The sequence below is a fragment of the Chenopodium album genome, chromosome 14, assembly GCF_948465745.1.
Source record: "Chenopodium album chromosome 14, dcCheAlbu1.1, whole genome shotgun sequence".
NCBI lineage: Eukaryota > Viridiplantae > Streptophyta > Magnoliopsida > Caryophyllales > Amaranthaceae > Chenopodium > Chenopodium album.
The window spans coordinates 23,506,131-23,522,603 of NC_137847.1; the positions used below are offsets into that span (position 1 = coordinate 23,506,131).

Sequence of the window (16,473 nt, forward strand, 5' to 3'; positions counted from 1 at the left end):
CTGGGCAGCTACCGGTTTACTACGTAAGTAAAACCTTGCTCCCAGCCGAGGTAAGATATTTGTCTTTGGAAAAATTAGCTCTTGCTTTAATTACTGCTGTTAAGAAATTGAGGCATTATTTTGAAACCCACCACGTAGTGGTGATGACTAATTATCCACTTAAGTCTGTTTTGAGAAAGCTAGAGTTGACAGGACGCTTAGGCAAATGGAGCATCTCCCTAAGCACAATGGACATCGAGTACCAACCTAGGAAAGCAATCAAATCGCAGGCTCTAGCCGATTTTGTGGCTGACTTCGGCCCCGATTTACAGGCCATAGCCGACAAAGAGGTAGAAGAAATCAACAGCGTCGACAAAGAGAGCAAATGGATCCTGTTCGTCGATGGCTCGTCCAAACAACGAGGAGCTGGCCTGGGAATAGTGCTAAAGTCGCCACAAGGGGACATGATAGTACGATCCATATCTTGTGATTTCAAAGCAACTAACAATGAAGCAGAATATGAAGCTTTGATTGCAGGGATGATTGTCGCTAAAGACTTGGGAGCAACAGCCTTAGACGTATACATCGACTCCCTCCTTATCGTCAGCCAAATAACAGGAGATTTTGCTGCAAAAGATTCTAAAATGACAGCCTACCTCGAAATAGCCAAGGAAAAAGCCAAACACTTCAACCCATTTACAATCCAACTAATTCCACGAGACCAAAATGCCTAAGCCGATGCACTTTCCAACTTAGCCTCTGCCTTCAAAAAGACCACCTTCACAAATATCCCTTTAGTCCACTTGCAAAAGCCGTCCGTATCCACAAAAGTAATCCTTCCCGTCGACGATGTTAACAGCGATCACGACTGAACCAAACCCCTCATAGATTACCTTACCAATGATATCCTTCCCAATGACACAGCAGAATCTCGAAAACTAAAGTACAAAGCCTCCAGATACCATATCGTCAATGGAGTCTTGTTCCATAAATCAGCATCAGGATTATCACAAAGATGCATCCAAAACCATGAACAACAGTTTATCCTTAGCCATCTACATGACGGCATATGCAGCAGTCATGTTGGAGGTAGAGGACTAGCCAAAATCGCAATGAGACAAGGATACTTCTGGCTGACGCTCCATGAAGACGCCATGCAATATGTCACCAAATGTGATAGTTGTCAATGATTTGCCAATACCGTGTATAAGCCTTCGGAATCTGTACACCAAACCTTATCTCCATGGCCTTTCATGAGGTGGGGAATGGATATCGTCGGGAAGTTACCTGCCGCTCCAGGGCAAAGAGTTTATATGCTAACACTAACTGATTATTTCTCTAAATGGATTGAAGAAATTGCCTTGAAATAGGTGACGAACAAGGAGGTTATCTCGTTCATATGGACTAACATTATTTGCAGGTTTGTATCCCGTCGGTGATCGTCTGTGACAACGGATCATAGTTTATTAGCGACAAAACTCGTGCATTTTTTAGGAAATTCTGCATAGAGTTAAGAATGTCGACGCCAAGATATCCTCAAGCCAATGGACAAGCTGAGTCCAGTAACAAAGTTGTCATGAACGTCATAAAAAAAAGGCTAAAGGTTGCGAAAGGTAGGTGGGCCGACGAGCTCCCAATAGTCTTGTGGGCCAATTGAACAATGTCGAGGTCAATAACGGGGCATACACCTTTCTCCCTCGTCTACGGCTGCGAGGCCGTCCTCCCAGTCGAAGTTGATTTTCCAACATCCCGCTTCCGTCTCATGACGGAAGATAGGAACCAGGAAGAAATGGAAGACAGCTTGGACGCAATTGAAGAACTAACGGAGACAGCACTAATAAGGATGGTAACATAACAATAGATCGTCGCAAGAAGCTTCAACAAAAATGTCAAGGCAAAGACGTTCCAACTAGGCGACTGGGTACTAAGGAAAGCATTCCAGAACACAAAGAATCCCACCGACGAAAAGTTTGCTCCCCCATGGGAAGGTCCACATGAGATCACCCAAGTCATCGGAAATGGCGCTTATCGGCTGACTGACCAGCAAGGTAAACTCGTTCCACGAAGTTAGAACATAACCCATCTCAGAATATATTCACTAGTAGAAAATACTAAATGGCAAGCGGTTCAAACCCCCTAATGGCAAGCGGTTTTGAACCGCATGCTCTTAGGGGGCTTGCCATTAGCCTTTTAAATGGCAAGCGGTTCTGAACCGCTTGCCATTTGTAGTGAATGGGCAGCGGTTTTGGCGCCAAACCGCTGCCCATTATGGCTATAAATATTTTTTTTTTTTTTTTTGTTTTTGCTTTTTCACTTAAATTGAAATATAAACACTTAACATACATAATAACATAATTTTTTTTATCAATCAATTGTTATAATATTACATTTTCATAAAAAAAATAATAATAATAATTAACAAAAAAATCTGCAAGTGCATCACAAGCACAAAAAACTAACAGCAAAAATTATACATCTCAATATAATTAAAAATTACAATTGTATTTGATTAAAAAAAAAACTAGATCTAAATTACTATAATACATCTCAATAAAATTAAAAATGTTGTTGTTGTCGGTGCTCGTTGGTGTTGTTGGTTGTGCTCGGTGTTGGTGGTGCTCCAAAAACCAAAACCTCATGAAATTTGAACCCAAACCCACGAAATCGAACTCAAAAAATCTGCCACAAAATCCAAAATCTTAACCCACAAAATTGAACTCCAAAAAACTGCATCAAAACACCAAAATTCGAAACCCACAAAATCGAAATCCATCAAAACCCCAAAAATTTAAACCTATCAAAACCCCAAATATCTGAACCCAAAAATCAAAACCTACAAAATCGAAACCCAAAAAAGTTAATTGCTCGGTGAATCGGTGTTGCACGGTAGATTGCTGTGGTGGGGGTTGCTCGGTAAGTCGGTTATGGTGGGTGTTGCTCAGTGTGTCAGTTTTGGTCGGTTTTGCTGGGGGTTGCTTGGTGGTTTGATGTTGGTGAGATGAAGGAGATGAGAATGGAGAGGAGGAGAGAGAAAGGAGAAGTGATGCGTGAGAAGGAGAAGAGGAGAGAGAAAGAAGAAAATGAGAAGAGAGAGAAAGGGAATGCGTGAAGGGAGAATGAGAGTGGGGTGGAGGCGAGAGAAAGTAAATGAGGAGTGAAGGCCCGTAAAAATTTTAGGGTTTATTTTAAATGGCAAGCGGTTTGGGGTTGAACCGCTTGTCATTATAACTAATGGCAAGCGGTTCAACCCCAAACCGCTTGCCATTACATATAATGGCAAGCGGTTCAACCCAAAACCGCTTGCCAATCTATATCAGAAGTTTTTTTTTTTAAAAAAATGGGTTTTTAGAAGCGGAATTTAAAAACCGCTTGCCATTTGGGGCTTCCCATTTAGTTTATTCTACTAGTGATTACTTATAATAAAAAGTCAAAAGTGTTCGTCGATGAAAAGGTAACACCCAAGCCATTATAATTCAATTTCTTTCGTTTAATTATTTACTTTCAATTATGAGTTCTGACTTAAGCATCCGAGGGCCGTTAGCTATGCTTACGACCAATGGTACTCTAACCATCTTGGTTTTATAGAGTAAAGATCGACGAAAGGTACAGCGACGAATGCAAAAAGCTCTAGTCATGACCTGCAACCCAAGAAAACGACAGAAATAAAACGACGAAAGAAAAACAATCGACGTCGGCTACACTAACATCCTTTAAAAGGGTGAGGAAAGCTGCCGTTCAAACGAAAACAGTCGAAGAAAAATGAAGCCCAGGCTAAAAATCTGACCTTAGCGTCCGACGCCAAACACCCGATACCTGTATGAACTAGTCTTCAGTGTTTAACATCGACGCTGGGACACAAGGGGCATTGGCAAACAACGCAACGAAAGGCCTAAAACAAAAGATAGAAAGTCTTTTTAGCTTAAGTCTTTGTGTCCAAATGTACTTCGAAATCAATAAAGTTTATTAATCACTTATCTTAACTATAATTTTTAAATCACTCTACCATAACTTTTTAGCTTGTCGCTTTTTCCTGTTTTTAACATAGTCATGCTTTGAATAATGTTTTAAGTTATATTTTTTGGGGATTCACAGAACACACAGCAATGACAACGAATAAAAACAGAAGACAAAGTACCATAGCAAAAAACAACGTCAAAGCTACAAAGATGTTCAGAAGAACCACTTGCCCTCAAGTGGAACAAAAACAGAAAGCAAAGTTAAACTAAAACAAAGTCTTCTAGCAAAAGCAAAAGTTATTCAAAATACACAAGCAAAAGATATAAACCATCACAAGCGATGACCTTCAAGCATCAGCATCATCTTCGTTGGCATTTAGGCCTTCGATGACATCCTTGATCACTTTGTCAGCTTGAACATTGTCATCAATGCCTTCGTTCGTCAGAGGCTGCGTCTCAGCACCTTCACCAAGTTGGAGTCCACTCTCAACGACAGCCGACGGAGTTGGCTCTGAATATGCAGTCGAAGCTATTGCAACATCCTCCCCAAGTTCGTCAAGAGTTCCACCATTGGCCAAGAAGCGGTTTATCTCCTCCCGAGGACGCCACTCTGAAGCTTTTCCTTGCAAATACTACCTCATTAACCTAGCCCTAACCTTGATTTTCGACTCTGCCAAATCATCCAAGGCATCGTCCAATTCCTTCTGGGTAGTCGCCAACTCTTCTTGTGCTTTCGACAAGGCCTCTTCCTTAGCATTTATGATTGCAACCTTGTCCTCCAATTACTGAGCTTGCTCTTTCAGTTGATCCTGCAGCCATTGAGTTTACTCCATATTCTTCGATTGACCCTCAAACTGGCCTTCTTGGTCGTTCACCTTCCTTTTTGTTTCATCAAGCTCTATCTTGGTCGTCTAGAATGTCCTTACTACAGTTTGGTGTTTTGCCTCACTGTTTTTGGCAGCATCATCCAACATTATCATATCCTTAGCCATCCCAATCACCCTCTTCCTCAGTACCAAAGAACTCTGCAAACAATGACCAAACAACCAACACATCCCACGTCACAAACCTAGAAATAAACAGGAGCAATTGAAAAATCAAACTAAACAAACACTTACGTAAAGATGAGAAGTAGAAGCCTCAGAAGCGATATCTAGAGCAGAAGTCCCAGCCAAACTTTCCCTAGAGCTTAGGAACATTAGTTGATTCAATTGAGGAAAAACAGGCTGACGCTTCTCCCTATGTAGACTAAGGACATCTGCAGGAAAGCGCACCTCGACATCAAGAAGCACAGGCGCATCGTCGGTCTTCTGCCTTTTACGCGGAGGAGATGGTGACAGCGTTACAAGCATAGACGCGTCGCCAACCTTCTTGGGCGACGAAGCACGAAGATGTTCCGTCCTGTCGATTGTTGACGGTTGCAGTTGCTCCTGAGGTGCCAAACCCCGCTTTCTTATCATCCTAGCGTCCTGCTCAGCCCGGGAAAAGCTTCGTCCGCGTCGACCTCCTTGCGCTGCTGACTCTGACAAAATACAAACACAATGAACAACCGCTTAGTAAGAGAACGACAACATTAGTAAATAACAACGCTGAAGTCGACGAAACGTCGAAGACTCACGAGTAGACATCGTCTCTTCCTAATCCTCGATTCTTTGAGATATACTCGGTGGAACTTTGTGCTTCTGACTCGACGACTCACCTAGAGGACGTTTTGTTCTCTCAAAAGTCCTCTTCTTTCTATTGATTCCAAGAAACCGCTGAACCTTACTTTGTGATTCTTCCGAAGGCTCGAGAAAATCAAGAGAAAGCTCTGCATAATTAAAAGCAACATCAAACATTCAGAAAACCTTAGCTCAAAAAAACCAAATCGCCGAGAAACTAACTTACCATCTTCCGGCCACCCTTCCGTCAACCAAGATCCTTCAACACCCAGTGAGGCGTTTTTGACATAGATGAAATAGTTAGCCCAACCCCCGTCATTGACATCGGTGTTCAACACCAATGGCTCCCCTTTCTTAAACAAACTCACAAAATGGTCCTTCCTCATATGTATGTCATAAGCCTCCACCAAATCTTCTTAAGTGAATGAATCCTCCTAATCTTTAGTAACCTCCTCTATGACCGACAGAATTCTCCACCCAGATGGCATAAGCTGCCCAGGATTTAGCCATAGTAATTCGAAAAAAGTTCGGGTCAAAGGTTTGAAAGGAAATTGAGCCCCCGTCTCTAAAAATGCGTACCTAAAAAACACCACGAAACCCTAGGGACAATCCTCTACTTTTTTGCCCTTTCCAAGAATGTGAGCAAAAGCACTTTCGGGGAACCCAACCATCTTCACCAGTTCATTCTTCATATCAGGCGTCACTAATGACTTCGCTTTAGTCCCCATTCCTTGTTCTAAAACAATCGATCCCCTTTTTAACAACTCGGAGTGAAAACCTAAACCTATTCTTGGGAATTCTACTCGACATTTGCTAAGCTGAACTACAAAAAAGAGAAATTAAAGTAATTACCTGGCAATTGAAGTTAACAAGAGCGCAAAATCAAGGGTTGTCGCCTTTTGCCGCTTCTGGAAACACCAGGGAACTTCGGCAAGAAAGAGACAGAAGAGAGAGAGAGTACATTAATTTTGGGGAAGCGCGAAATGTGTAGCAGTAATAAAAGCTTTGAAATGACGGTTAATGAAGAGGTGGGAAGTTGAAATAACTTCTCAAGGGTAAGTGCGCCAAAGTATAAGGACGACTTTGCCCTTAAAGTATGTTTTTCTTATTTTTGTTATTTGTTTTCCCTTAAGCAATTCTGTCTTTAGGTAATTGCATAAAATGTACATAGCTATCCATATTTAGCAATTAGGGGCAAATTTTTATGGGTAAAATTTTGTAAGTCAGAGTCAACGATGGTTTGCTAGAGTCAACGACAAAATCAAGCTCTGACGAAGACCGGGACTTGAAGAAGGAAAGCTGACCTCGACGGACGAAAGAAACATCAACTACTCTCCTATTTTCTAGGGAAGGATAAACATGAAGGACTAAGTCCATGTTTAGCTGTACATTACCGTTAGTGGGCTAAACAGAAAGGAGATAATGACGAGTTAGCTCCGGAAATCAAGGAACCGAGTCTATCACCTTGCAACGGCTAGGGATAAACCCTAGAGACTATCTATATAAGGAGAAGGCATCATCAAACGAAAATTACATTGCAACCTAGCTACTAAAACACTCTAAGCAAACATTGTAAACCGATCCTTTTGATAATTCTGCATAGTGAAAGTTTGGTAGACCCTCATTCTACCTGCGGTTTTTACCTTCATTGGGTTTTCTGCATCAACAATCCCTTGTGTTATTTCTTTGTTTTCACATTAGCTTTATTCACGATTTTATTTAGCTGATCCGTAGCCTAGATTTTGATATTCAATCCCACTTGACGAAAATTAGTATAAACAGTAACCACCTTCGTTGGCCAGTGGGTGGCCGGTGAGAGAACTTCGTTGGCCATTGGGTGGGCGTCGGTGTCAACGTAGGGTGGTTGGTGAGGCGGTGAGTAAGAAACTGAGTTTTTAAGAGAGGGAAAATTGAGATTAAGGAATTGGGAAAGAGTAGGGGAAAGAGAGAAGTCAATAAAAAGTTTTTCTTTTTCTTTTTTTTCCCAACATATGCTATTAATATCAAAGTGTTACAAGCAAGTGCTACATAAAATCAAAGTGTTACAACTAAGTGCTACCTAATATAAAAGTGTTACAATTAAGTGTTACATAAAGCTAAAGTGTTACACGAGTGTTACTTATATATCAAATAACTTTATAACTTTGAAAGTGTTACTATTTGGTGTTACCTGACGTTACTTTTGTACTAGTGAAAGTTGATGATAAATGGCAGAGACCACCCAAGATGGTAAACAGAAACCGTGACCCTAGCAAGTGGTGTGACTTCTACAAGGACCATGGACATACCACCGATGAATGTACACACTTGAAGGACAACATAGTGGACTTGGTTCGGAGAGGATACCTGAATCAGTTCAAGCAACATTCTGACTCCTCCAGGCGAAGGGAAGAAGAAAGGTCTGGCCATGACCACAGATGAGGTCATAAAGGCCCAGCTGAGGGCAGAGATCGTGATAGTAAGCTAGAAGGCAAAGTATATGTAATCAATGGTGGAACGGTACATGGAGGAACTGTGATAAGAGCAAGGGCTGACTTGCGAGCAATGACCCATCAGATAGGTTACAATGAAAGGCGCAGATGACAGCCACTTCCTCCACAGCCATGAGCTACATTCTAAGATTATGACCAGAAGGGCATGATCTACCCTCATGACGACCCTCTGGTAGTTACAATGAGAATTGTAAACTGGGAGGTGGATAGAGTACTAATCGATAGTGGCAGCTTAGCCAACATCATATACATGAGGGCGTTCAAAGAGCTGAAATTGGATAAGAGAGACTTGAAAAGGGTGAGCTACGAAGTCACCGGGTTCAACGGGTCCAGACTAATTCCTGAGGGCATAATTGAGCTGTTAGTCCGTGTTGGAGAGGGATCAAGGCGGCGTGATATTCGAGCTGAATTCTTAGTGATAGACTCCCCATCACCCTACAATGTGATCATGGGAAGGCCGCTCATCCATAAAATAGGCGGAGTGGTCTCCACTTATCACCTTGCCATGGCATACACATCCAATGATGGAAAATCTGCAAAGCTCAGGGGAAGTCATAATACTGCCTAACAATGTTATATCACAGCCTTGAAACAACCAACTAGGACCAGGCAACAACCAAGCCTAGAGCCAAGGTCCAAGGTCCAAGGAACATGCTAAAAGGAAATCGAGAATAAGGAAGCGAGAAGAATACCATAAGGAAAAAGATAAGAAGAAGTTAGCAATGGAGAATTTTGAGCCCGCAAAAGAAGAGGTAGCCAGGCTGTTACCTAGCGGGGAACATGTAACCATCAAGCTCACAGAGGGCGATAGCTCAAGGACAGTTAAATTTGGGAAAGACATTGACCCTGGAGTAGGAGTGCACCTCATAGAGTTGTTAAGAGAGAATAAGGACATTTTCGTATTTTCAACAGACGAGATGCCAAGAATTGACCTGGCGGTGTAGGGAATATTTCAATCATCCCACACTTGAGCCCCACTGTGATCATACACTTAAGCATGGTGGCGTCCAAAGGGAAGGAAGCTACATCAAAATAGTCGCCAGCAAGTTTTAGGAACTTGTAAATCATTCACAGGGTGAAGGTTACACCCCTTCACGATCCATGAGATCGCTAACTCCATAGTGGTCTGGAACCATGACTGGATATTCGGGGATGAAGGTACAAATCTAACCTAAAAGAGATTGAACCTGCCCTAAATAAGCCTCTACTTTATTCTTCTCATATTCATGTGCGCTTTCTGACTAACATACAATCAATATATTAACCTAAAACTTGTTTAATCTATGTTGGTTGAATATTAATGCAAAAACAAATCTAGCGATCACTTGAATTAAAATCATATTAGCCTAAATAAAATTATTAATTATCTTATTAAGCGTCATTACAAGTACAAATTCCCTTAAACCTCCAAGAGAGCGCGTGATTACAAATACAAATTCCCTTTAAACCTACAAGAGAGGGCGTGATCAAGAAATAACAACAATATATCAAGCAACAATCATAATAATATTGATACAACAAATCATCATCATCAAAATAATATTCTCATCAAAGCATAATAATATTAGCAAGATCCTAGGCGTGATACTAACAAGATTAATAACAAATCCTAGCATGTCACTAAACAATAAAGATCAAAGCTTTAACCTTAACACGATACTAGCATGATAAAAGAAAATAGGAAGCAACCTAAACGTGATACTAGAAAGCAATAAAATAATCCTAACATAATACTAGGAATTAATAATATTTAAGCATGCTTGCTAAAGTAATAAAACAATAAAATAACTTACTTTGTTTCCTCGTATCTCTTTCTATCAAAAGAATACACACGTTAGTAACTTCAATGAAAATATCAAATCAAACACTTAATTTAAATAATTGAAATAGGGATTTGGAACTAAACCCTCAGAAATTATCAACCTTTCACGGCTAGGGCGAAGGCAACTTCGAACTTGGCTAGGTGTGTCTAGAACTCACGAATGCGATATTGTGTTTGTAAAAAGGCTAGGCTTAGAAAGAGGGAGAAAGAACAAGCTATTAGCTTTTAGCGAGAAGAGATTGGAATTAGATGATTGTTGATGATTGTTGCTGATTTGAAAACGGGGCATAACACTCCTATTTAGTCCCGAAACGATAAAAAAAAGACCGAATTTATTCGGAGTAAAACTGCTTCCATTGCGGCGCAATAGGGTCCATCGCCGCGCGACAGGCTCCATCACGGTGCGATAGGCTCCATCGCCGCGCGACAGGTTCATCGCAGCACGATAGGGTTCATCGCCGCGCCACAGGTTCATCGTCACACGACAGGGTCCATTGTCGCGCTACAGGTTCATCGCGACGCGATAGGTCCTATCGTTTCGCGATGGAGAACGCATTATCGAAATCAGTACGGAATCCTTAATATAATTAAATTAGATTAATTAAAGTATGTACTAATCTTTTAGAATCTGATTTATCCTTTCAAAACACTTGTTTTATTCCAATTAAAATTCTTTATTTTTCTAAAAGATATAATTATTAATCCTAATCCCGCTAGAATTCAAAATAACCATCTAGATTATCTTAGAAGATTAAAATCAATCCTAATGACTTTACGAATATTAATTAATGGGCCCTCCATTTGATCATCGGGCCCAATCCAACTACACCATTATTGGACCCTTATTATGGACCAAACTAAACTGGACTGGAAATTTTCCATAGCGTACGAAATATTTTCGAAAACAAAAGGAAGTATTTTTATTAAAACAACCGCATCACAAGACTTTTCACATTTTCACCTTTTTCGATAATCAATGACGTGAAAGATATTCATCACCGGGTTTGGTTTTTGGGGAGACACAATCAGGTGTCTACAAGCGGTTATGGTTCACAGGCTGAATGTGAAAGAAGACATCAAGCCAGTCAGGCAGAAAAAACGAAGTTTCTCCACGGAGAAAAATCAAGCAATCCAAGAAGAGGTGGACAAACTACTAGAAGCTGGGTTCATTGAGCCTTGTGATTACCTAGTGTTGTTAGCCAATCTGGTGATGGTAAAGAAAGCAAATGGCCAGTGGAGGATGTGTGTTGATTTCACAGATCTTAACAAAGCATGTCCAAAAGATTGCTATCGTTGCCACAGATCGATCAGCTGGTAGACTCAACTAGCGGTTATGCCTTGTAGATTTTCATTGATGCTTTCTCAAGGTATCACCAGATCAGCCTACACAAGCCAGACAGGTAGAAGACAGCATTCATCACTAAAGGGGGGGGGTGTACAATTACATAGCTATGCCCTTTGGGCTGAAGAACGGGGGCCTACTTTTCAGAAGACAATGGATAGGGTGTTCATGCACCAAAAGGGACACAATGTTGAAGTATACCCATTGGTAGAGAAGCTGGCCTTCGTAGTGGTAATGACAGCAAGAAAGCTAAAACCCTATTTTGATGCACATACAATCCAAATCCTTACAAATCATCCACTGGAAAAGGGCTGTAGAAAATGGACACTTCAGGCAGACTCCTGAAGTGGGCGATAAAAATATCTGAGTATGAATTCGAGATTAAGCCTAGGGTAGCCATCAAAGCTCAAGCCCTAGCAGACTTCATAGTAGAAGCCTCTTACGAGGAAAAAGAGGATGAGGTTGGAGTATAGAAGGTGGCAGTGGACGGATCTTCAGCTCAAACAGGAAGCGGAGCAGGAATAACAGTAACATCCCCAGAGGGCAATGTATTCGAGTATGCCATTAAGTTCAAGTTTAAGGCATCGAACAACGAGGCAGAGTATGAAGAAACTTTAGCAGGTCTAAGGATGAGTATTCTAGAAGGAGCCAAAAAGGTGCACCTGTAGACTAACTCTCAGCTGGTAGCCAGCCAGTTGAAAGGGGACTATGAGGCTAGAGATCCTACAATGCTAAAATACACAACCAAAGTAAAAGAGTTAGTGGCCCAACTAATGCATTTTCAGATAGATATGGTCCCAAAAGTGGAAAATTCTCAAGCTGACACATTATTAAAGTTAGCCAGTTCCACTCTCCAAAGCCTCACAAGGACAATCATGGTAGAAGTCCTAGAAGAAAGTAGCATTGCCGAAAGCAAGCAGGTGAATTGCACCAGGCGGTAGCGAGCATGGTTCTCAGACATACTGACTTACAAGGTACATGGCTCACTGCCGGATGACGAGGCATAAGCCCAGAAAGTTAAGAAGGATGCCAATTAGTACGTGGTGATGAACGGGGAGCTCAACAAAAAGGGCTTCTCCAAGCCACTACTGAGATGTATCCCAGAGTGGGAGCAGGGGAAAATCATGGAAGAAGCACTCTTAGGAATCTGCGCCAACCATATTGGCGAAAAATCCCTGGGAGTTAGGAGCATATTGGCCAACCCTAACGCAAGATGCCTTAGCATACGTCAGAAAATGTGAAAAGTGCCAAAAGTATGCTCCAGTTATAAACTAGCCAGCAAACGATCTGACTCCAGTTCTCAGCCCAATCCCGTTCGCTCAGTGGGGAATAGACATATTAGGACCTTTCACCACTAGGTCAGCGGACAGGAAGTATCTCATAGTGGTAGTGGACTATTTTACCAAGTGGATTGAAGCTGAACTCACCAAGTACATAAAAGCGACCCAAGTAAGAACGTTTTTATGGAAGAAAGTCATTACAAGATTTGGGGTGCCACAGTGCATAGTATTTGACCATGGGTGTCAGTTCGGCAGTGACACCATCAAGGATTACTTGGAAGAGATGGGTATTAAGTATGAAAGCGCCTCAATCTGCCATCCGCAGAGCAATGGCCAAGTAGAAGCAGCAAACAAGCCAATCCTAACAACCTTATAAAGGAAATTGGAAGAGCATAAAGGCCTCTAGGCTTACCTAGCCCCGGAGGAATTATGGGCAAACAGAACAACAGAGAAGGAATCTACTGGGAAAATTCCATTCACCCTGGCTTATGGAGCAGATGCAGTAGTTCTACTGGAGGTTCAAATCCCCAGCCTGAGAATCCAGCACTATGTGCAGTAAGGGAATGAGAAGCGTCTACTGGAAGAGTTAGATTTCCTTCCCGAGATACGATTAAAAGCAGCCCTCAAGCTGGCAGCCCAAAGAGCAGAATCTCAAAAGCCTTTAACAAAAGAGTCAAGCACCGGGAAATATAGCCTTTAGACTTGGTTCTCAGAAGGACTGCAGTAGTAGGAAGGGGAAATCAGCATGGAGAGCCGTCAGCCAATTGGGAAGGCCCTTTCATCATCCATGAGAAAGTAGGGCCAGGTGCTTTCCTCCTCATAGATCAAGAAGGTCAGGTCTTAAGGAATAGTTTCAACACAGATGTGTTAAGAAATTTTTTGTTTAAAAGGCATGTGGCTTAGTAGAAACTGAAAAACTTTGTTTAAATTATGCAAGAACTTTGTTTAAAATTATGCGGTGTTAATCAAGGCAATTTAAGCCATTTGAATTCAATGAAATACGAGCCTCTACGTGAGGAGTATACTATATGAGCTTGCCTAAACATGTTTATTTGTTAAATTATGCTTTAGCATCGCATACTAAGATGCAGAAAATACCATACAAACATTAAAGTCAAAGCAGAAAGCATCAAAATAAGGTGCAGCATGACATCGTTAAGCAAGTAAAGTTCACAATTCCCTAAGTTTAACCTACCTGGTCAAAGCAAAACAGGGCGCCACCTCGGGGATTCCTGAGGAGGAGGCCTAACACGTTAAGCTTGAGTAGGGAGATGTGAACGACAGGCAAAGGAACGGGCTGAGCAGACATCACCGAGGTTCTCTTGGTCCCACCAGCTCACCTCTTTTGTAGGGAGAGAAGAGATATATCAGTAATAAGCCCTTACAAAAGATAAGTAAGGATCATAAATAATAAGTCACAACTAAACAAGCTGAATGACATACAGATAAGTCACAGCTAAACAAGCTGAATGACATACAGATAAGTCACAGCCAAACAAGCTGAATAACATACGAATAAGTCACAACCAAATAAGCTGAACGGCATGCAAATAAGTCTAAGAAAAAGCTAACTAGATGACATAACGCACAAGCCTTCATCATAAAGAGACGAACGACATAAAATTTGACAGTTCCCACCAAGTTTAATAAAGGGCAAAGAACTAATGAAGCCCTATACTGCCAAGCTAGGGAACAAAGTTAGGAAGCAGTAAAAACAAACACAACAGGAAAGCCCAAACTACAAGGCTTTACCTAGTATAGCAAAGGGGTTGCTGAGTTAAGGGTTAGGCGCCACTATACCATGACTCAGCAGCAGGTTTGAGCAAGCATACTGGCAGCAAGACAAGCAATAAACGAAATACCAGAGAAGTTATCAAATGCATATATTAACAGGCTGAACCTGTGCCCACCAAGATAGAGTTAACATTCTGCAAAAAGTTACAACATTCAAGAAGCTGAACCCCCATCCACTAGGATGAGGAAACATTCAACAAGATAGTCAGAAAAGCAAAAGGATTCAAGTTAATTTGGACAAACCCATCAGATAGAAAAATAAAGTATTAAGTGAAAACACACAAAAAATACAGTCTTTGGCTAATATACACCCCAAAGACAATAACAAAAGCTCCTAGTAATTACAGACCTAGGTAAGGGAAACTCCGATGAACCGCTGGAGGAAGAGGGAGACATCCGCCAAAACCTTTATTGCTCGTTAGCCAGAGTCTCCACTCCAATGGAAGCAGCAATATTAGCGCATAAAGACACATCCAAATTCAGCACAACATGATTGGGGACCTTGTAATTAGAAACACGAGGGTGGTCAGCAGGTAGGTCGTAAAATTCAACTTCTCCAGCAGCATCAACCTTAGCCTTAAAGGCGTTGAGCCTGTTGCTCCCACTCCCACCATAAAGACCACTCAAGCAGCGAGCTGCGGCCTCCCAGCCCCCATCATGACGATCAGCGAACAACTTAGCAAAATTTGGAGAAAGCAAAAAACATCTAAGTGCCTCTTTCTTGGTAGCTTTAAGCTCATTCTCCCTCCTAGCTCGAAGATCGGCCATCTCAGCCTCTAACGCTTGCACTCTGGCTTGAGAACCTCCCAATTGCCCCTCACAGTCTGCCAGCTTAATTTTGGTGAGCTGGAATTCTCCAAGCTAAAGTTGCAGGGCATCCTGTCATACTTAATACCCAGCCATCGCATCCCTCTTAGAGCGAGCCAATTGATCTTCCTTATCCTTCTGAACAAGGGCTGCAATCTGATTTTGATACTCCTTCTCCATTGTAAGCAAGGCATTAGCCAAGTCACCAACAGACTTGGTGAGCTGCAAACAGGCAAAACAATAAAAATGAGCTAAGGCAAATAAGCAGAGCAATGCCAGTAAGCTAAGGGGAATAAACTAAACCGAAAGAAATGAAAATAAGTTAAGGCAAAAAGCTAACCTTCTGCAAATCATGGCGCACAGTGGTAGCTGCAAGGCTGAATGAACCACTGGTAGAGTCACCAGGAAGGCGAATGCCCTGAGTAAGGCGATAGCCTAAAGTGCCACCTTGCTGCGGATTGTCCACAAACAAGGACTCTTCAGGCCGGACATTCATCAAAGGGCGAAACGGTGCATCCTCAGCCCCAGCAGGGCACACCAAAGGGCGAAGAGAGACATCAATGGGCACCTCCCAAGACTCTATAGGTCCAGTAGGACGGAAACTACCTCCAGCCGAGATCGAGGTTGTAGAGAGAGGGTTCTCAAACGCATCACTCAAAAACAAGTAAACACAACGGTTAAGTTCACTAGAGTTATGAGCACCAGTCTCCTTAGTAGCATTCTCATCAGGAAGCCTAGTGTTGGAAGAGTGAGAGGTAAAAGGATCAAGGGAAAAAGAAGTACGAGCCTTTTTAGCAGCGGGCTGATCCGCATCACCTGAAGGAAAGACCACAGGATCATCCTCCAAGTTGATAACTGGATGATCCTGCGTGTGTGAACTCCCTAGTTGAGAGTGCCCTCCCCTGCTAGCACATCGCAGACAGCCTCGAAGACCAGTGGAACGGGGCGTAATCTTGGGAAGCTCCATGATAGTATCATCAGGTAGCTCAAAGGCAGAAGCCTCAACAGATGGAGCGATAGTGTCCTTAGTAGCAATGGTAGTACCAATGCTTGGAGAACAGTGCAGAACATGCTCAGCAGAAGTTGTGGGCTTCTCACCCACCGCAGCATTAATTTCACCTTCCCCCTCAGGGGAGAACTCAAAAATGTCGTCAGCAAAGTTATCAACATTATCATTTTTGGGTTCATTAAAAGCTCGATTTAGTGGCTCATTTACTACGGTGGGCTGAGGTGCCACCTGGCCAAAAGCCGTTGTAGGACGCTTCTCAGAAGAAGAAGCACCCTGCGCCACTAACGCCTCAGACCCTGAAGTAACATCCATCGGCAGATTACGAGTTTCC

The 16,473-nt window shown here is 42.1% G+C and overlaps 2 protein-coding genes across 2 annotated transcripts; both read left to right on the plus strand.

Annotated features, from left to right (window-relative positions):
* Nucleotides 1–227: 227 nt before the first annotated feature.
* Nucleotides 228–713, plus strand: LOC145577920 (uncharacterized). Its single transcript, XM_081635338.1, has one exon. The coding sequence runs from the start codon at nucleotides 228–230 to the stop codon at nucleotides 711–713; it is 486 nt and encodes a 161-aa protein (XP_081491464.1).
* Nucleotides 714–8,269: 7,556 nt separating this feature from the next.
* On the plus strand, nucleotides 8,270–8,656 carry LOC145577921 (uncharacterized). Its single transcript, XM_081635339.1, has one exon. The coding sequence runs from the start codon at nucleotides 8,270–8,272 to the stop codon at nucleotides 8,654–8,656; it is 387 nt and encodes a 128-aa protein (XP_081491465.1).
* Nucleotides 8,657–16,473: the final 7,817 nt, after the last annotated feature.